This window comes from Rhipicephalus microplus, chromosome 6, assembly GCF_043290135.1.
Source record: "Rhipicephalus microplus isolate Deutch F79 chromosome 6, USDA_Rmic, whole genome shotgun sequence".
Taxonomy (NCBI): domain Eukaryota; kingdom Metazoa; phylum Arthropoda; class Arachnida; order Ixodida; family Ixodidae; genus Rhipicephalus; species Rhipicephalus microplus.
In genome coordinates, this window is record NC_134705.1 from 170,675,778 (window position 1) to 170,696,714 (window position 20,937).

The 20,937-nt window shown below is 44.6% G+C and overlaps 1 protein-coding gene across 3 annotated transcripts in view; it reads left to right on the top strand.

Moving 5' to 3' along the window:
• The window catches only part of LOC119167167 (amblin-like), a 63,023-nt gene extending 43,052 nt beyond the window's left edge, over positions 1–19,971 (top strand). Inside the window, exons 1-5 of one of the 3 annotated variants that reach the window (XM_037418604.2) lie at positions 6,595–6,920; positions 9,419–9,502; positions 12,798–12,980; positions 18,756–18,935; positions 19,815–19,971. In XM_037418604.2, coding sequence (XP_037274501.2) covers positions 6,875–6,920; positions 9,419–9,502; positions 12,798–12,980; positions 18,756–18,935; positions 19,815–19,858 — 537 coding nt within the window. In that variant the 5' untranslated portion in view covers positions 6,595–6,874 and the 3' untranslated portion in view covers positions 19,859–19,971. Of the gene's footprint in view, positions 1–6,594; positions 6,921–9,418; positions 9,503–12,797; positions 12,981–18,755; positions 18,936–19,814 lie in introns of those variants that run through there. The other 2 variants (XM_075865610.1, XM_075865613.1) reach the window with 2 other exon arrangements.
• Positions 19,972–20,937: the final 966 nt, after the last annotated feature.

The following is a 20,937-nucleotide window of genomic DNA, read 5'->3' on the forward strand; positions in this document are numbered from 1 at the left end:
CCAGACCTTCTACTTCCTTTCAAGCAGCCAACTCAAAAAAGCAGACGAAGGCGTCATTTTTTTAGAGGCGAAGCTATTTATAGCGGTACCCGATCCTCCCTCGTAGCTGTTGTAGTAGTGTGTAACAAGTTTAACATTTTGACCTCCAAGGTGGTGCCCTTTGAGAGATTTCTTCTGTTCGTTGTTGAACAATAAAAGATAGTGCTCAATGTTTTTGCCAATGGCTGCTAAGGGGGAATGAGGGACAGGAGAATTCGGCTTTGAATTAAAGCGCACGCTGCGAATTTTTTTATTGTTCAACAACGCACACAAGACAACAAAGGGTTCCTACGTTATGCTCGCTGGGCGTAACCTCGTAGGTTTTAGAAAGGTATAGCGAGCGTTGGGCCGCAGTGCCATGAATACAGTGAACTAGTATATACCTTGAACTCGAGGTGGTTAAAGGTGGGAAGTAGACACGAAGCGCAAGCCGTAAGAAAGTGTGCGTGTGCCTCCTCTCGTTCAGTCCTTGGAATCTCCGCTGGATGGCGGTGCTTCTATATGAGGAATATATGATGAAGAGATGCGAGATGGTGGTACTTGGAGTGTTGAATAGGTGGATGAACGGACACACATACAGATGCATGGATGGACGCACGGGTGGCTTCACGGATGGATGGACGCATGGACGGACGCAGGATAGGATGCATGGGCGAAAGCAGGGACGGACACACAGATGAACGGGCGGACTCATGAACAGACGCACGCCCGGACGGGTGGATGGACGCACGGGCGGCCACACAGACGCACGCATAAATGGACGGAAGCAAGAACGAATTGACGGACTGATGCTTCGCTCCACTATACATCATTCACTCCGTGGATATGCTGCCATTTCTTTCTTTTCAGGAGCCAAAAACAATCAACAGTCGGAACCACCAGGTACGTGATGATAACTTATTTATGCAAAGTTAATACAAAACATATCATTTTGCTGGACTTTCACACAACGGAAAGAAAGGGCGACTAAAAGGGTACGCTTAAAAATGATAATTAGAAGTTCAAGATAATAAAGGCAAAGCAACTATTAGACATTTTGTTTGTATTAGGTATAATTGAAAGAAATCAAAGTCAACAAAAAGAACGTGGCTGATCCCATGACTTAGATCCCGAAAATTTATTTTAAAAATCACAATATCAATAAACCATCATGGTCATGAAAGACTAGCAGCTTGTCATAAAAATGTATTGTATATATATATATATATAAATATATATATATATATATATATATATATATATATATATATATATATATATATATATATATATACAATACATATATATATGCATGTACGTGTGTGCGTGCGTGTGTGTGTGTGTGTGTGTGTGTGTGTGTGTGTGCGTGTGTGTGTGTGTGTGTGTGTGTGTGTGTGTGTGTGTGTGTGTGTTACGGAAAATGAGATGGGACGAGACTATTTCGCAGTGTATTTACACCGATAAATCGCCGCACACAGAGTGAGCAAACCAGTCTTTTTCGTCGTCTTCTGATCACAGAATAGTTCACCCTTCATGCGATAGCTACGTAGCGTTACCTTCCGTTTGTAAAAGCACCGACTCGGTGCACTTTATACGTGTTCTTCAGAAGGAGAGTGGTATGGTTTCAACCTACGGACGTGAAGTACGTCACTGGGGGTGTTTGCAGGCACGTTAGTCCCGGAAACTGGAATGACCTCATAGGTAACGTCCGTTACCCGTCGTATGATACGATAAGGTCCCTTGTACGGAGATAGCAACTTCTCTGACAATCCAACACGACTAACTGGGTACCAGAAAAGAACTAGAAAACCAGGTGAGTAGTCAACGTCGACATGCTTGCTGTCGTAGAGAGCCTTCTGGGTTGCTTGTGAAGCCAACAGCCTAGAGCGGGCATTCTGATGTGCGTGGTCGGCACGAGCGATAGCATCACGTGCGTATTCGTTTGGTGGAGGTGTAGTAATCGGTAGTAGGGTGTCCAGTGGTAAGGTCGGATTACGGCCATAGAGCATATAGAAAGGTCAATAACCTGCTGTATCATGACGAGATGAACTATAGGCGAACGGCACGTGAAGTAGCGCTAGATCCCAGTCATGGTGGTCAGATGAGACGTACATCGAGAGCATGTCCGTGAGAGTGCGATTTAGGCGTTCGGTAAGGCCATTTGTTTGAGGATGGTAGGAAGTGGCCAGTTTGTGTTGCATTGAGGAAGAGCGCAAAAGGTCATCGAGTACGCGTGATGAAAATGCGCGTCCACGATCAGTGAGCGATTGCCGAGAAGCGCCGTGATGTAGAATTACATGGTGAAGCAAAAAGTCGGCAACGTCAGCAGCAGGGCTGGTGGGGAGCGCTCTGGTGATGGCAAACCTGGTCGCATAGTCTGTAGCAACAGCGACCCACTTGTTCCCAGAGTTTGGTTCAGGGAACGGTCCGAGGAGGTCTACACCAACACGGAAGAAAGGTTCGGTAGGGATAGAGATCGGGTGAAGGAGTCTAGCAGGGTGTGCGGCAGGTCGTTTTCGACGTTGGCATTTATCGCAGGAGGCCACGTAGCGTCGAACCGACCGCGCATGTCCACGCCAGAAGAAGTGGCACCGGATGCGGTCGTACATGCGAGATACACCCAAGTGGCCGGCAGTTGGTTCATCGTGAAGCTCATGCAGGACCGCTGAACGGAGATGGTTAGGCATGACTAGAAGTAGCTCAGGCTCATCTGGCTGGATGCTACGACGGTACAGCGTGCCATTTACGAGAACGAACATCCGTAGTGACACGTCGTTAGGGTCACATTCCAGACGGGCAATGAGTGACCGCAAGGAAGGATCGCGACGCTGTTCATCACCAATCTGACGAAACCTAGACATGGACATGAAGCTGGGGCCTGGCTCGCCGACCGATTCATCCGGTTGGTCAACAGGGTAGCGTGACAAGCAATCGGCGTCCAGATGGAGGCGTCCACACTTGTAGGCAACTGAGTAGGAGTACTCCTGAAGACGCAACGCCCAACGACCAAGTCGTCCAGAAGGGTCTTTCAGTGAAGAAAGCCAACAGAGGGCGTAATGATCTGTCACGACAAGGAACAGGTGGCCATACAAGTAAGGGCGAAATTTCCATACTGCCCACACAAGGGCAAGGCATTCTCGTTCAGTTATATAGTAGTTACGCTCCAACTTTGAAAGGAGACGACTTGCGTATGCAATTACACGATCAGTGCCCCGCTGAGTTCGGGCCAAAACTGCGCCGATGCCGTGACCGCTAGCGTCTGTCCGCACTTCTGTAGGAGCATTTGGGTCAAAATGTGCAAGTATCGCTGGTATCGTTAGAACGGTGATTAGTCGAGAGAAAGTGTCAGCTTGAAGAGGACCCCAACAAAACGGGACGCCATGTTTAGGAAGGTCTGTGAGTGGACGTGCGTGTGCCGAAAAGTCTTTTACGAACCGGTGAAAGTAAGAGCATAGGCCCATAAAACTGCGACCATCAAGGATAGAGCGCGGAACGGGAAAGTTTGTTACTGTGCGTGCTTTAGCCGGGTCTGGTGGTACACCGGAAGCGTCAACAAGGTGGCCCAGCACAGTAATTTGACGAAGACCGAAGCGGCACTTCGAGGAATTTAGCTGGAGGCCGACATGTCGGAATGTCGATAGAATGGTCGAAAGACGTTCAAGGTGTGTGGCGAAGGTGGGTGAGAAAATAATCACGTCATTTAAGTAACACAAGCACGTCGCCCATTGAAGCAGCGTGTCCATCATTTTCTCGAAGGTTGCTGGGGCGTTACAGAGACCAAACGGCATGACGTTGAACTGGTAAAGGCCGTCGGGGGTAACGAATGCAGTTTTCTCACGATCCATTTCGTCTACAGCAATTTGTGAGTAGCTGGATCAGAGGTCGAGGGATGAAAAAAAAGGTGGCGCCATGAAGACAGTCAAGTGCGTCGTCAATACGTGGAAGCGGATACACGTCTTTATTGGTTATTTTGTTGAGGTGCCGATAATCAATACAGAAATGCCAGGAGCCGTCTTTCTTCTTTACCAAGACCACTGGAGATGCCCAAGGGCTTGACGATGGTTCGATTATGTCTTTGAATAGCATGTTGTCCACTTCCTTCTGAATCACTGCTCGTTCTGATGCGGACCCGTGGTAAGGCTGACTGTGGATGGGCGCAAAGTCACCAGTGTTGATTCGGTGCTTGACAATATCAGTGGTATTGCAACTTCACCTCCGTAAGCTGCATTATCTAGTTTTCCTGCTGCGATCGTCCAGAGATGCTCGGCGAGGAAAAGTGCCGATGTGGCGGAGAGCGGGATTGGTGGCATAGCGGCGACCGGAAGAAGGGCGTCAGTGGGAAGACGCTCGTGAGGAGGCGGTGAGCAAAAGTTGGACGGTGTAGCGTCTAGACGTCCATAAGTGGTAGAGCGAATATAAATAGGGTACCTCTGACGTAGTGGGTTGGACCTGTGGTGACGGCAATAACGAGAATTATGTCCATGTTGATGACAGGAAAACAGATCGGCTGGTCGTCAGGGGTTCGCCATTGCGTAGGGTTCCGGAAGGGCAACGATGGAGGAGATCGGCGAGTGTTACTTTAAGGGGTTTGGGCGTACTTCAAGGTGAGTCACGGGACACGCTGACTGAAGACTGAGATTATCGAACCACTGCTTGAATTAAAGCTACCGATGGGTGTTATGGGTCAGTGGCTTGAGTTGTACAAACAGGCTGTTGAATGGGAGCTTGACAGGTAGCTTCAAGCTCCCGACGAACAATTCGGGTGACGTGGTCAAAGGTGGGTGGTTGGCGAGCAGCTTCACACGATGAAGTTGCGGCCGTGTTGGCCAGTCGTGTGAATCTCTGCGTGATATACGGCGGCTCTTGGCGTGTTCAAACCGCCGGCACTCTTTGATGACTTCGTTGATGGTGGTGACGTTAGTGAATACAAGCAGGTTGAACGCATCGTCGGCGATGACTTTGAGCACATTCGATGCCTTCTCAGGCTCGGGCATGTGTTCGTCAACCTGGAAGCAAAGGGTGATGACGTCGTGAATATACGCGATGTAGGATTCGGTAGACGTCTGTGCCCGAGTAGCCAACTGATTTCGTGCAGTTATCTGTCCTGCAGTGGTGTTCCAAAAAGGTCACGGATCTTCTCCTTGAAAGCGTCCCAGCTCGTAATGACAGCTTCGTGTGTCTCGAACCACACCCGTGGAGGACCATCAGGGTATAAAAGCACGTTTGCAAGCATGAGTGTTGGGTCCCACCTATAGCTGGCGCTGATCCGTTCATACACGTTGAGCCACTTGTCAACGTCAAGGCCATCCTGTCCGGAAAATACGCCAGGATCACGAGCAGGGCAACGTAGGTAGGAGTCACAGAAGAGGCGTATGGTGAAGACGATGTACCTTGAACCTGTGACATGGTAGGAATGATGATGCGGCCGCTGCGGAGCTTCGTGATGGGTACAGGGAAGGACCAGCACGTCCACCACAAATATGTTACGTAAAATCAGACGGGACGTGACTATTTGGCAGTGTATATACACCGATAAAATCGGAGCGCAGCACACAGAACGAGCAAACCAGTGTTCTTCCTCATCTTCTGATCACAGAATGGTTCATTCTTCATGCGATAGCAACGTAGCACTATTCTCACTTTATTCATTTCCTGCAGGCTTCCGGTTCACTGAAGCGTAACTTATGCTAGCCAAAACAGAAGGTTAAAAGAAGTGCTATCCACAAGAATAGCCAGAATTGTATTCAAGGGAGGTGGCATGAAAAGTGTAAATCATTTGAGGAAGGGGGTCTTCAGCCACTTCTGGCTATACGCAAATGGTTGGAGTGGCTGTGCACGACGTGGTTACGTGGCATCTAGCAATTACAAAGAAATAACCGAAGATTTAGCAGTTGTGTCCAATACAGCTTGCCAGAGTAAATGCAATCATGCGTTTTGCAAAAGGCACCAGTCACTCAAGGTTAACAGCTTCCTTAGTAAATTCCATTTACTAAGAAATCTTTCTAGGCCTCCTAGTCATTAGAGCATAAACTTTAGTAAACAAAAATGTGAACTATGCTTCAGTGTTTGTGTGAAGTTGCCAAGCAAGCATCATGAGAACAGTGGTCCATTTTCAAAAAATTTATTCCTACCAATATTTTTTGAAGTTTTGATATATGATCAGAGTTCAGCATTGAGACATGATATGCAGTGACATTTATTTGAAGCTGTACTCGGTACTAAAGATAATGATGAATAAAGGTGTGTCAAGAAAGCCTAATACGGTTACTATTAAATACAGTTTTATTAACCGCTTCCTTACAACAGAAGTCGTTGATCACATAGCAGACTCTTTTCCACGTGCCTTCCACACCATAGAATAGAAACACTACTGAATCATTTCTCAGCTCATGCGAAATCGACGTATTGACACTGCGCCGTTGTATAATAGATGTGATAATTTCGCGTACAGCTGGTTATTCTGCAAGACTACTTTACATGCTGGAACTATGTGAATGAAGACAATTAAAATAAGAGTGATGAATAACCTTTGCCGTTTGGTCTCATTAGGTGCTTTCTGCGTGCATAATCATGCATATGTGGCTCTGAAAGTTGGCAGTGCACAGAAAGCAGTGGATCCTCAAGATAAGAGTGATAGTAAAAAGAGAGAACGGAGAGCCATCTGTTTGTGTAACTAAGGCACCAGGAAATCCAAGTGGATGTTTCAGAAAGAAAGCTTCTCAGTTTCAACAACATTTTTTCTGGTCCGGGGACATAACCTAGGGTAAAGCGCCATTCCGAGAACAACGCATTGCCCTTTCTTAACCATTTCGCCACCTTGCGGGATTCCGAAGAAGCGATTTGCGATAACTGAGTGATGCTTCTAAGGTGTGTGCTCATCGCCAGCGCGATATGCGCTACAGGTGGGTGATCACATGAAACTTTTTTCACCTTAAATTTGACTTTGCTGCTAAATTTTACTAATAATGCCTCGGGTATTAGTGTCGAAACCTTGACATGATTATGAGAGACGCCGTATTGAAGGGCTCCGGAAATTTCGGCCATCTGGTGTTCCTTAACGTGCGCTCACATCACACAGTACATGGGCCTCTGCCATTTCGCCTACATCGAAGTGCGACCGCCACGGCTGGAATCGAACCCGCGACCTTAAGGTCAGCAGCCGAACACGGTATACCACTCCTCCAGCGCGGTACACTGCTGCTTACTTTTGTTTTCGATATAAGGTGTTTCCCCAAGAACGTTTTTTCTTTATACTTCTATAGAGTGTTTGCTAGTCTTTGAGGCACATAAGGCATTCTTAACAACACTCAGCTCCACTCATTTTATTGCGAACACGCTGCAAGCGCAGGATGTCCCCGCATGACTGTTTCTTATCAGGCAGAATGCTGAATACCAGCAATCATGTAAGTATACTTTGGCCTACTCAACTGATCCGCATACGGAGATAATGGTACCTCAAGATATATCGATTTTATGGCCATCATATGCGAGCTCTGCTCAGACTTCCTCAAGTTGGCTATATACGTAGCGGTAATTACGAGACTCTTAATTCTGCCATAATGACTGCATTAACTTCAACACATAGAAGCTCCCACTCAATCGCAAAGACAAAAAAAAACACTTTCTTGAATGTCATTGCTAGGTTCAAGGTACGTTGTCGGGAGACGGGCTTCACTATGGCCAGTCTTTGTCGGATGGCTACCAGACCTTAAGTTTTGGAGGCTGTTTCGGCCACTTGGATTTCTTTCAGTAGGTGATATCGAACGTCCCTTTCAAAGCACTTGACCCAACAATAAAGCCACCACCATAACTGAGGCAAATTCGCTTCTTTAATCCATCCCTCGAAATGACTCCGTGCTGGTATGCACTCTCACGCTCGTTATGAGCTACACCCCGCGAGCGCTTAGCCGCACCTGCTCCTATAGGTTGAATGGTGGCGCCTATTCTGGCACATTTCAAGTTATCGAGAGTGAGCTTGGCTCTTTCCGCAACTGCACATCGCCCACATTTGATCGCTTTCACTCTCTAAGTTCTCAGTTCTCAAGCTGATATCATCAAAACATGACACCTAGGTGAGCGTGAAGGTAAGTGAAGGCGATGCGCGCTCGAACAACCAGCCATACTCTCACCTAAAAACATAGAAGCATGTTACGATTTATACACAACTGTACACCCTTATTGTGCTTGGCCGTGCGCTCCCATGGTGTGTCTCAGCAGGGAACGATAGCACAGGCAGTTGCACACGTTTAGGGAATGAGGGATATCTTAATTCATAGTCAAGATTAGTGCGAAATACATACCTATAATTGACTTTAAATATAAGTCTTGAAAACGAAATAAATTGAAAAATTCCTTTAGATGCGAAACATTCTGATTTGATGATACGTATCGCGAGATTTATAGTCTATATTTGTGCGTTGTTTGTCTTAGATTTATTGTGCTAGTTTAAATTCCAAAGCATATTTAGGGTCTTTTAAAATAATCAATTTACAATAAAGAAGGAAGTAAAACTTTTGTGCTTGTATTCCCAGCAAGTATTCGTTCTTGCTGACAATATCGCGTGCAACTGTGGAAGATTTGAAATTATGCAGCAAATTGAAGTTCTCCTATTAGCACACACTAGCAAACAAAATACTCAACAAATATTAATTGAGAGCTTCTTTATTGTGATAATGCCACCAACTAACATGACTTGTAATTAAGTTGCTGACAGCTACTGTACTTTCTCTAATTTTATCCACCAGTCAAACCTCCATCACATACGTCTGTGGGCTAGGTATGACCGCAAATGGAGTATCAATCAAAATTAGGCAAATTAACTTTTTATGTGTAAATGAGACAACATTGCCAAAATATGTAGTGATTTATAAAGGGCTGCTAACGAAATTGTGATATCGGTACGCTCTCTTTTTCTTTTTGTTAACGAGAGGCTTGCAAAAAAATGTTATTCTATATATACGTAACCACATCAATTACTTTACTGGTTCAAAATTAGGTGGTCATACATTTTCAGTTTATGAACAAATCATAAAATACCAGCACATTCCCACAAGTTAGTATTGCTGACAAAGCCGTATAAATTGCAAGCCTAAATTTGAAAAGCTCTGTATTGTCTATGTGATTTTTTTGTTGTAACGAACTTTTTCATGCTCTCAAATTGTTTTTATGGCACACCTCACATCTTGAACATGAAGATTAATCAGGCCATTCACAATATGGGATTGTTTTCCTTGTGTTTTTATACTTTACGGTCAATCTGCTGCAGAGGCGAGTGATCATGCTTGCTTTCAATTACTTTGCCAGAAAAAAACTAATGCATTAGGCCTTTTCTTGTGACTTTTTTATGGTGATATCTGTATTGTCTTGTCATATTTATTTAAAATTGTGCATCTATTTCTAGCGGAAATCAACAATGACTCACTGACTGCAAAACGGCAAAATGGGCCCATCATTTCATATGCACAGAAGAACACCACAAAGCTGGGTAAAGGGGTTCCTGCATTTTTAACACACAAAAAAATTGCATTTATGCTTCAGCCAGCACTTTCTGTTTTAGCCTGCACACACAAAGATGTGGAGGGGTGTAAATGATAGAAATATTGAAATGATTACAATGTCGTCCGTATGTTTCCAGCCTAGTCTGTAGAAGAACGGAACGAATTTTTTTGAAAAAGAGTTACTAGCCGACCATACAACTTGACTTAGGTGCCTGCTATGTATACTGGCACTCACGCATCCGCGTTAGTGTGCCTTGACGCATTATTAAGGTCAAGTTTGCGGTTGGTCTGCCATGAAAGCGGACCTCAGAGACCACGTATGAAGAAGCGTGTGGTTCAGATCTTCTCCACCAGGTGCCAAAACCATACAGCTTCTTTTACATACACTTCGGGGAAGTCTGGCAACAGTGTTTATAGGAACTGCAGCGCAAGGTGCTTCAGCCAGCACGGGAATGATGAGTAGTTCATGAATTTTTTCATTTTCGTTTGTCTGGTTTCTTTGCTTTCGTGTGGCGTAGAGCTGCTAAGTAACAAAGCGACAACCAGCAGTAGCTTTTCTCAACCTTTGTTTTTTAGGCTCGCATACTTAAATCCGCTCGCAAAGTTCACAAGGGTCCTTTCTTTTATTGAAAACAAAACAAAAACTTAACAAAAAAGCCACAAGCTCAGTCAAAGCCCTCGCGCACGAAAACTGGACAAAATTGTGTACTACTCATCACTCCCATGTTTTCTGAGCGATCGCAACGCCCGAGTCCCCTCCAGTTTATATTGGAAAGCTCTATGGCTGAAACAATCTGACATATTTGAGATATTTCTGTCAAGAAAATCAACCAGGCTTCATTATAGTCGGTTACAACCTGAGAATAAATATAAGCTCCACCTACAGCCATACTTTTGCCACCGCGAGAAAATTGCCGTCAAATCACATTTGATCATTTGTGGGACGCCAAGTACCGTTCGCGCATTTCACATCGGTGGTTTTCTTGTGAAGACACAAGTAGGTGCCACTGGTTATTGGTAAATAAACGTTGACTTTTTTCGCAATATCCGCGAAGATTTCGACATCCCTCTCTGCCAAACACAGTTCTTCAAGCAAGGACGTTGAACTTGTGTAAATATTATTGGGCGTAATATTTGTATTAGCAGCCGAAAAGTATTTATGGTTGCAACAGAAGCCACATAGCAAGACTTTTTCAGATAAATTAATGGCTGGTGACTCGCAGTTTTCGGGGCGGTGCTTGTGATTTTATTTTTATTCTTAGGTTGTCACCGACCATGGTTATACTGGTAGTAAAATGTGCCTTATCCCAAGCAAAATAATTTCCCGAAATCATAATCATCCAGTATGTATTCCCGACGAAAACAAGACAGCTTGTCGGAACGTCGGCTCAAGCTACACACTATGTCCAAATATTTGCCATCTCTTCAAGCTTGGAGTTTAATTCTTAACCTTGACCAGAACTATTCATTTCTATTTTTAAGAGGACTTTCATGATTGCTCGGTAAACTAGAAGTACACCACAGGATACGTTTGGAAAAGAACCAAGAGCGTAAGCTGTTATGGCTAAAAGAAAGTGTTTCGAAAACATTCTACTGGGCAACAATTTCGCCCTTGTCCATGAATTTACCCTGGAGTGAACACGTTTCAGATGGGCCAACAGAGCCAACTAGCAGGTTACCAGATTGTAGCACGAGAATGTACTAATCGAAATTCAAAGTTCACAAGTACATGTATATAGCAGTAGAGCTTCGCGAGATTCGGCAAAGATGAATGAGCGGTAATGGAAGAGATGCGTATTTATGCACCCGTTTCAAGCCTACTCTGTAGCAATATTCATACGAGACCTCGTACGCGAAAACCTCTTCGAAGAGAAAATTTTCTGATTAAAGGTTCACTACACATCACTTCTGCATGTAGGTTATTAAGTTACCTTAGCTATTGCTGAAATGCTGCAGGAACTAGGGCTCCCTGCTATGGGGCCACACTTGTTATAGAATGCTTGCATGATTGGGGCTCTCGAATAATGTAATTCTCGAATACCTGGATGATGAGGGTTCTCTAACGGGGCACTAAAATAAAAAAGAGCAATGCAGCATTCTCGTGTTATGGTAATTAATGATCTCTAATTCATGCGACAGCTCTGTTGAACATACGCCGCTGGCACACGTGTTCAGATAGTAAAGTATACATACAGCCACAGACTCAACGCAAGTGGGAACACACACGCACATCAGAAGGCAGTAGCTGGTGTCGGGAACCAAACTCGCACTCTTACCTACCTTGTTGAGTCATGCACTGAGTGGTTGTGACAAAGTTTACTATCTCTCACGTACTTCAGTCGTAGGAGAACGTTAGCGGAGAACGTTAGTTCACAGTGTGGTCGTGAGCGCTGTAGTTGCTAACTTTTTACAAAGTTTTCGTTAGAGTGCGCAAAAAAAAAAACTCGCCAGTTCATCTATAGAGTCCAAGCACTGCTAGTAATCGCAGTACATGTGACAGCTGCAAAAAGGTTAATATATTTATCCCCTATCCACTGCGGCACACATTCATGTACTGATAAAATGAACGAGCATGCTGCCAACTTCTCCACAAAACATCTTACTCGGAGATCGCGAAAGGAAGTTTTCATAACGACTGCGTGTTTAACAGCGTCTACATAAGCGCAAAGATACATTGTCTTTCTTCCTTTATGATAACACGAGGTGTATCATTAGGTGTGCGTAGATCCGTAAGCGTATACTTATGAGTGCCCCAGAGTTTGGACGCTTAAAGAAGGAGTAACAAGTAAAAAGCGATAAGGAGCCCGACCACAACAGCATTTTCTCAGCTACATTAGCCCAATCCAAGTTTAGTACGTCCACAACCGCGTTGCGAACTTTCTTTCTAGACACAATTTTTGCTAGTGATACCTAGTTTTTCATAAAATTCATGTACCGCATGCATTACAGAGCATTTATAACAGCATGTACCCGCGGTGCATTTTTTTTCTGGATCTAAAAAGTACTAAGAAGGGTCAATATATATTTCGGCTCAAAGTAGCGACAAGAGAATCTAGTTCCGGGACCATCGTTCACTCTTGCCTCACTTTTTAGCATAATACACTTTTTTGCCAATCTTGTTGGCGAGTACGTTCTCATGAGTAGCAATGCTGCTTATTTGCTTTTTTTAAAGCATGGTATGACAAATGCACTACCTCAAACCAAATGAATTATTCAGTCAAACATAGAAAATTGCTGCACTATAACTTTTAAGGTGTCGTGATCTTGACTTTATTTTTTTAGCGAATACGGTGAAAAATTCACTCATTTGTGAAAAGCGCCCGGCCGCCGGTCCATGCCGATCATACCAGCCCACTTGGTATTTTGATACTAGAAAGCAAAAATGTAAAATGTTCATTTACGGTGGCTGTGGAGGTAATGAAAACAAGTTTACTTCGGAACACAAGTGCCAGCAGCTTTGCTTACGTAAGTATTTTAAGCTATAAGTCTTTAGATTTTGACATTCTTTCGGCAAGTTTCTAAAATAAATGCATTCAGGTCCTTGTTATATCCTTCCTGTTGAACTATCTAAAAAATATAACAAGTATCGCTTGCTTAGAATCATCGCTGGGTATGTCAGTGGTATCTAAAAATATTTTACAGAAATATGATAATAATTGTTTAAGTTTAACGTCAGAAAACCACGACATTATTGTGAGAAACGCCGTATTGAAAGGCTCCGCAAATTTCGACCACGTGGGGTTCTTTAACGTGCACTTACATCCAAGAAAACGGGCCTCAATTATTCTCGCTTTCATCGAAAATGCCGCCGCCGCGGGTGGGATTTAATACCGTGACCTGCTGGTCAGAAACTGAGTACCTTAGCCACTAGTCCACCGCGGCGGGTTACTATACAGAAAAAACCTGTACATATGCAGTTTGGCGATCTGCGTACGCAATTTAGGTTGTAGAGTGACTTCATCATCATCAGCCTGACTACGTCCAATGCAGGACAAAGGCCTCTCCTATGTTCCGCCAGTTAACCCGGTCCTGTGCTCGCTGCTGCCATTTAATACCCGCGAACTTCTTCATTTCATCATCCCGCCTAACCTTCTGTCTCCCCCTAACCCGCTTGCCTTCTCTGGGAATCCAGTTAGTCACCCTTAACGACCAGCGGTTATCCTGTCTACGCGCTACATGCCCAGCACATGTCCATTTCTTCTTCTTGATTTCAGCTATGATATCCTTAACCCCCGTTTGTTTCCTAATCCACTCTGCTCTCTTCTTAGTGACTTACAGTGACTCACATGAGTGACGTACATGAGTGTTAATTTAGAATCAATATTGCCCCCACTTTGTGACGTGATATGCAGAACTTCGTTCAGATGTGTACAGTGTCGTGTACTGCTGTGTAGAGCGGAACAATGCGGAGCATGAATCGATCGTTTCTCGTCGCCGCCATCATGACAGCTCTTATGGTCACGCGTAAAAACTTAATATTCGGCTGCATAGCTGGGCTGGTGCTTCATGCAACCACCATTTTTGTCTATCATCAAGTAGTGCATCAGACTGGACAGCTTGTGTTACATTTCGAAAACTGATAAAGCGCACGAAATTATAAGAAGGGACACCTTCCTTAATCTACCAGCCAAGGCTAGCCTAACGTTAGTGACTTAAGGCCTACATTTAACCACACTAGCATAGGGAGGAGCAGCTATGCCCAGAAAATGTTTGTCTCGATATTTCACTATATCTTTCCTTCTATTTGTTTATCTTTGTTTGATCTCCTATCTACCTCTCGCTTTTAATTTACTTATGCCTGTCTTTTCCCATACTTGTTAATTTACTTTTATTTTTCTGGCACTCTGTTTTGTTTATGAGCACCACGATCACGTGGCACTCATAAATACTTCTTTTTTATGGTTCCGCACCTAGATCGCCGAGAAAGATACAATGCGTGCCTTCAGACTTTGATATCTGGCTTCGAATCCCGCCTCGTTAAGAAATTTTACTGTCATTATTCATATATCCTCCTCCTCTTCTCTCTTCTCTAGTCTCTTCCTCTCCGCGCGTAGTACACGTTTCGCAATTACCCACTTCCTTTCTATACTCTCTGGCTCATTCCCTCCACACTCCTCGTTTTACCAGACCATACTCTCTCCCACTCCAGGCTCCAACTTCCTTCTCCACCACTCGCTATCTATTCCCTTTGCTTTGTTCTCTCCTTGCACTGTATTTCATTTTCCATCACACGTGCTTTATAAAGGGTATTGGGCTTCACACAATGCTTGTGGCGCCTACGCACTCTCGTTTTTGCAGACGCCGCCAGACTCCCCAGACTTCACAAGCTGCGTTGTCAAAAGCTGCGTGTCATCCACAATGGCGCGGTATTTCTGTGCGCATTGGATGATAAACTGCCTCTGGTAAAACACAAATCGCCGCCGCAAGTGTAAACGACCTTGCCAGTGAGACGTCTCGCGCTATTTTAGTGTCAAGTTAGAAGCCAATGTATTGAGTACTTGAAACGTTTGTCATCGTGTTGGTCACGTGTGTGGACCGATTACCATTGCAATATCGGACGGCGTAAAGTAAGCGGACGGCGGGGTGATGATGATGACATGTTTTCCGTTTGACAGCAGCCGTCACGCCTCGGCGCCACGCATAGAACGGATGCGAAGGAAAAGGAGGCATAGTTTTTTTTCTGCAACAAAAAAAAACAATAAGTTTGACAGCAAGAACTAGAATGTCGTGCAAAAAAAAAGAGGGCTGGAGACGGTATAATATCCTAAATGCGGCTGCAGAAGCGAGCAAAGTAGCCTTAGTGTGGTCTATAGCGTGGTTTCGAGCCATGTGACGAGCTTTCCGACGAAACTAGTCCTTGTGTCCTATTTTGTTTGTGCGATTCTATTTTTTATCATGAAACAAGCGCCAAAAAATGAAAACTTTCAAAAAGGACACAGGACGAGTGATTGTACTTTTGGCGCTTGTTTTAAAAAGAACTTACACCAGCATGTCCAACTGGCAGTTATTCTATATTTTATCTTTTTGTTATAAAAGCACATGAGCCAACGTAATACCGAACCATTGAAGCCCCTCGAAAGATAAGTGCCCGAGCGTGGAAGACCACGCCGCCTGGCTCAAAGTACGGACAAAATATGCGCATACCTACTACGATTTTACTACTTTTTCACCGAAAGACAGATGTGATGATGTCATGTAATGCAAGAGCGTCATTTGTCTCTGTGTGCAACCTCCCGTATGATAGTGAACAAGCCTCTGCCAAGATGAAGCACTTCGAATATTTACGAACCACTAGCCGTAACTGGTGCATGTCAATAGCTCGCAGTTGGTATGCTGGAGGATGTACGCGTTAGCGGCCGAATAGTATAATGCATCACGCTGAAGCAAGAGGTCGGTGTTTTGAAAGTCCGGTCCCGTGCTCATCCGAAATTTTTTCAGTGACTGTTTCGTGCATTTATAGATACGCCGCTTAAGCCTGTGACTGACCTACAATAGCAAGCAATATCGTTAGTGGTATAAGCTGCACGGCCATTCCTTCATTAGACCCAAATAAGTATACATCAGTGGAGTACCCCCTTTGTATACGGAAGTAAACGTTCTGTAACAAGTTACCAAGTATCTTATTAAATACAGCAAGGTAGTATAGTTCATCTTTAACCAATTACCACAAACTGTCCATTTTATACGACAGAAGCCAATTATTACAATTTCCTTGTTACATATCAAAAGTAGATCAGAACGTACTTTCTTTGCTTGCTTAACCACGACCTTGCGAATGGGCCCGTCTTTGTATCTAAAACCCTTCGTAACCAGACACACAAAGCGTGATCAGGGTAGCTATTTAGAGCTTTATTTTTTCTAAAACTGACGCTCACAAGTGTTTATTGTTTTCACGCACGGTCTCACATTCGAACGAAATAATTAGGGCATTCTCATATTCTTTCTTTTTCCTCGCTCCCGGTGAACTTCCAATTGGTGGCAGATATGGAAAGTGAGTCAGATAGACAGAAAGAAGACATGCTTCATCGTCAGAACGAAACCGGAATAACGCAGTGAGCCGAGGAGACGAAGGAAGAACAAACCGCTCCCCTCAAGAAACGTGACCCTACACAGAACCAAGCTTAATAATAGCATTAAGCATACCTCTCGCTACGCACACCCTGGCATAACTGAGTTACGCCACTGCTACTTTTTAATACCCTAACAAAAATTTATTCTTATTGCCTTCTTTGCCAGTATATTTTCCTCTATGCTATACTGCTGATCGCTTTCGACAAACCAGACCCCCCCCCCCCCCCTCTCCCGAAACATCGGTTACATCAAATAATAATGCACTAGCATCTGAGGCTACCACCTGTGTAACTCCCCCCCAGTCCACCTGCAAAGTAACGCAATACAGAAGCTGCGTCAAAAATAGGTATAGTGCGAATCTGTGAAAAAAATCATAAATACTGCCACGTTCCTTTCCTAAAGCTGTACGACGAACCGCTGAAGATCCGCCGCCGATGACGACGCCGCGACCTAATCGAAAGCACCCGACGCAAGACGTAAAGGGTCTTGACGTCGAACTTTCGCAGCCGACAGAAGACGTCATGACGCAACGTGGAAGCAGTGGACCGATTAGATGTAGCCGTAATCCAACGCCACGACCCAACCGCAACGCATGATGACGAACCAGTGACCTCGACGTAATATCCGACGGCCACAACGTCACCGCTCTCGTCGACACTGGGGCCGACTATTCCGTCGTCAGTGGGCCTTTCGCGGCGAAGTTAAAGAAAGCGAAGACTGCTTGGCAAGGCCCTGAAATCAGGACCACTGGGGATCATGTAATAACGCCGGCTGGGGCTTGCATAACAAGAATCACCATCAATAACCGGACTTATACCGCCAGCTTTCTGATTCTACAGCACTGCTCCAGGGATGTGATACTTGGGAGGGACTTCTTGAGTCAACACGGCGCCGTCATCGACCTAAGATCTGAGGCAGTAACGCTATCCACTGAAAAAGCTCTGCCGCCGCACACGCCGTCGGGGAGGTATACGCTTTGAATGTGCTGGAAGACCAAGTCACCATTCCTCCTCGCTCCAGCGTCAGCATTTTCATCGGCACTCAAGAATCAACAGATATGCAAGGTTTCGTTGAAGGCGACGAACACCTGTTGATCAACCACGAAATTTGCTTCGTCAGAGGAATAGCTGAGCTGCGGGGAGGTAACGCAAGAGTGATGCTCATGAACTTCAGCAACGAGTATAAGCACGTGAGCAAATGTACGATGGTTGCATACATCGAAGAAATACTCGAAGCCAGCAACGTTTCCGCCATCATGGATTCTGCCGAATGCACTACGACGACGCCAGCGCCTCAACCGGCTTTCGACCTTAATCCGAAACTTACTACGCGCGAACAAGAACAACTCAAAACCTTCCTCCTGAAATACAAGATATGTTTTAAATGCGAAGCATTTCTAAGCACACTTCGGTGAGTTCGAGCGTATGAATGTTGCCACGTTCCTCACTACGTTACACTACGTTTGCGTGGTTTGCGTTACACTACGTTTAGCGCAAACCACGCCTATGATGTTCGAAGAGCTTCGAGGCTATAGGAGATCTTTTTGTTAGGATTAAGCCCACTTAGTGAACATTACAGATTGCTCTAGAACCTACGTCGCCGCCAGCGATAACGCTAGAACATTCCACGGCAAGTTACTAATGCCGATGCGCTGCGCCGCTTGTCAGTTGATCGACGGCCGACGCTCCGTTTGCTCGCCGCTATCAGTGTCAGTGGACATCGCTGTAATCTGACCTTCAGTTACGAGCCACAAGTTCGGCTTCATAGTTTAATCTCACTCGTAAATTCAGTCTGCTTCCTTCGTTTACATCACGACCCCGTGACAATATCTTGCACTGCTGCATTCCCTCTCATGAAACCAGCAGCTTTCCTACCTGATTTCCTCACACACTATGAGCAGATGGCAGCAACAGTGTTTGACAACGTTCTTTATTTGAAGACTGTTGTCGGCTAATGTTGGCTAAGTGATGAATAATGTTGTCGGCTACCGCTCCATAATGATAATTAATACCGATCAGTATTACAATATGCTGATAAATTTCGCAATTCTATGCAATAAATTGTTTGACAATAACGTAGTATTCAGTAACTTCACCATTAATTCGTATTTGTCGACTTGACTGTAAGATCCCCCTTTTAATATTCTCAACCTTTAAATAAAACCTGCAGCCGAGAAGCCGCTACAGCTTATCTGCAGCCCAAAGCCAACACACGGAAGATGCAATGTTTCTGAGGAATCGTGGCACTTTGATTCTGCTACTGCTACCTGTATGCGTTATTCACCTAGAACGTGTCCAAATGGATCTAACAAGTTTCGATCCTGTGAAAAGTGCATGAAGACTTGCACAAGTAAGTTTTAGTGCTCCATTTTTATAAGCATTTCCCCAAGCTCCATTGAATGTTTTGACGTTTCACGTGAAGTTCAAAAGCACCGTCTTAAGTTAGAATTTATTGACACACCTATTTTGAGGATTTTCTATTCCACATTTTATAAAGTAATCAAGTTCGCTATTACATCTTCATTAGACGTACAGTCTTACGTTATAAGCACGCAAGGTGTGTAAGAATTAAGTAAAAAAAAATTTGTAAATTCCGCAGGCTGCGGGTATCAATTTATTGCGATGTATGACAGCTTATGTCGTACTTTCAGTCAGGTTTGCCGTTGGCGAGACTTGAAAAGGAGCTGTAACTCAAGCTAAAAGTGGTCAAAATACCCATGGTATAAAAAGTTAGTCTAAATAGTACCACAAGAGCAAAATGGTAATAATACGTATATTGGTATTATATTTCAGATGCAAGTATTATGATTGTGAATACATAAGAACGTAGTATAACGAACATAAGTTCCCCTCTAGCTTGATATCCAAGGCGCAGTTAAGCTGCCAGTTCATTAGTAAGTTTTACTTTCAGTGCACCTTCATTCAGTTTTTCTACGATGAATAGAGTTCTTTGAAAATAAATTTTGGATGAACAACTCACCAGGAACATAAACTTTTGAAGAAGCATTTTGTTTTGTTGGGGATATTTATTTGACATGCTGTGAAAGAGATATCGTCGGAGTGTATTTCTGTCTTTAAAGGCTCACTTTAAGAATATGACAGATTACTCAGCATATTTTCGAACCAAGTGCAGCAAAGAGCTTTCATGACGCATCTGCTTTTAAAGCACGATTTGTCACTTCCTTTTCATCTACATATTCCGAACAACCACTTTGCTTTGTCGTTCTAGATCTGAAAGCCAAGGAGAGCTGCCGCATTCTCATGGAATATTAATCCAGGCCAATTGAATTGAAATAAATGTACGTCCACAGAGAGACAAACACATCGAACGGCAGTGTGATGGGGAAAAAATTGTGCCTCCTCAATATACTACAATGATCTTTTTATTTGTGCATACAACGATCAACTTCGTCTTGCATGTCACAAGTTGATGATTAGACGCAAGTGCACACCTATAGCCAGTACAATGTACTTTCCGTGGGGGATAACCGACGTTTTCCGCATCACTTGCGAATGCCCCAAACTACCCACCCAGCTGTGCGAGTGTACAAGCTTCAGCAAATTGAAATTGGTTTGTGACAAGGATGCGAAGCAGCTTCGTTGCGCACGGGAGCCTCACGTGTTGAATGGCGCTAACGCGGGTGCAGCGGTGAGTGCTGGGAGGTTAGTTTGGCTGGCGTAAGTCTTGTAGGTGACACGTACGGACATGTTTCAACGCGTACGCTAGGCGCGCGTCAGGTTTATTGTGCGTGAACCAACGAGTCGGCAGTGTAGCGAGCGGCAGTCGCGGCAGGTGTTGCGGGCGAACGCACAAGGCGGCAGCTGCGGGCGCCGCGGTGAGCGCACGGCAGGCGAGGGAAAGACGGAAGTCAACGTGCACTGCAAAGGGAGCATGACGTCAACGCACTGCAGCGCCGTAACCTAATTGGCATCGCTCCAACACATGCAGTGCGCGGCGCGTTCGTACGGAGGGACAGCGTTACACAGGCTAGTCAAAGAGCTGCTTGGCATCTAAAAGAAAGAAGTATCGGACAGAAAGAAAATAAGTAGAAACAAGGAAGCTCCCAAGCTTCGCTTTTCCTTCAGGCTTGGCCCTACTAGTGCGACGCAGTCATAGTTATTTCTAATCTTAGTTCTAATCGTAGACAATACACTATGACGCGCTGCAACTCTCTAGTATAAACGTTCGTTAGAAATAGAAAAGTTGCTCGTAATTTAAGTATTGCTCATTGACTTGTTTTGACATGAAATGAAACCGGCCGTGCATTTCCAGTATTTTTGGGACATCTGTGCATGGCACCACCTCTCGCCGGCAGTAATTGTGTCCTGGCATGACTGAATAGAAAATAGAC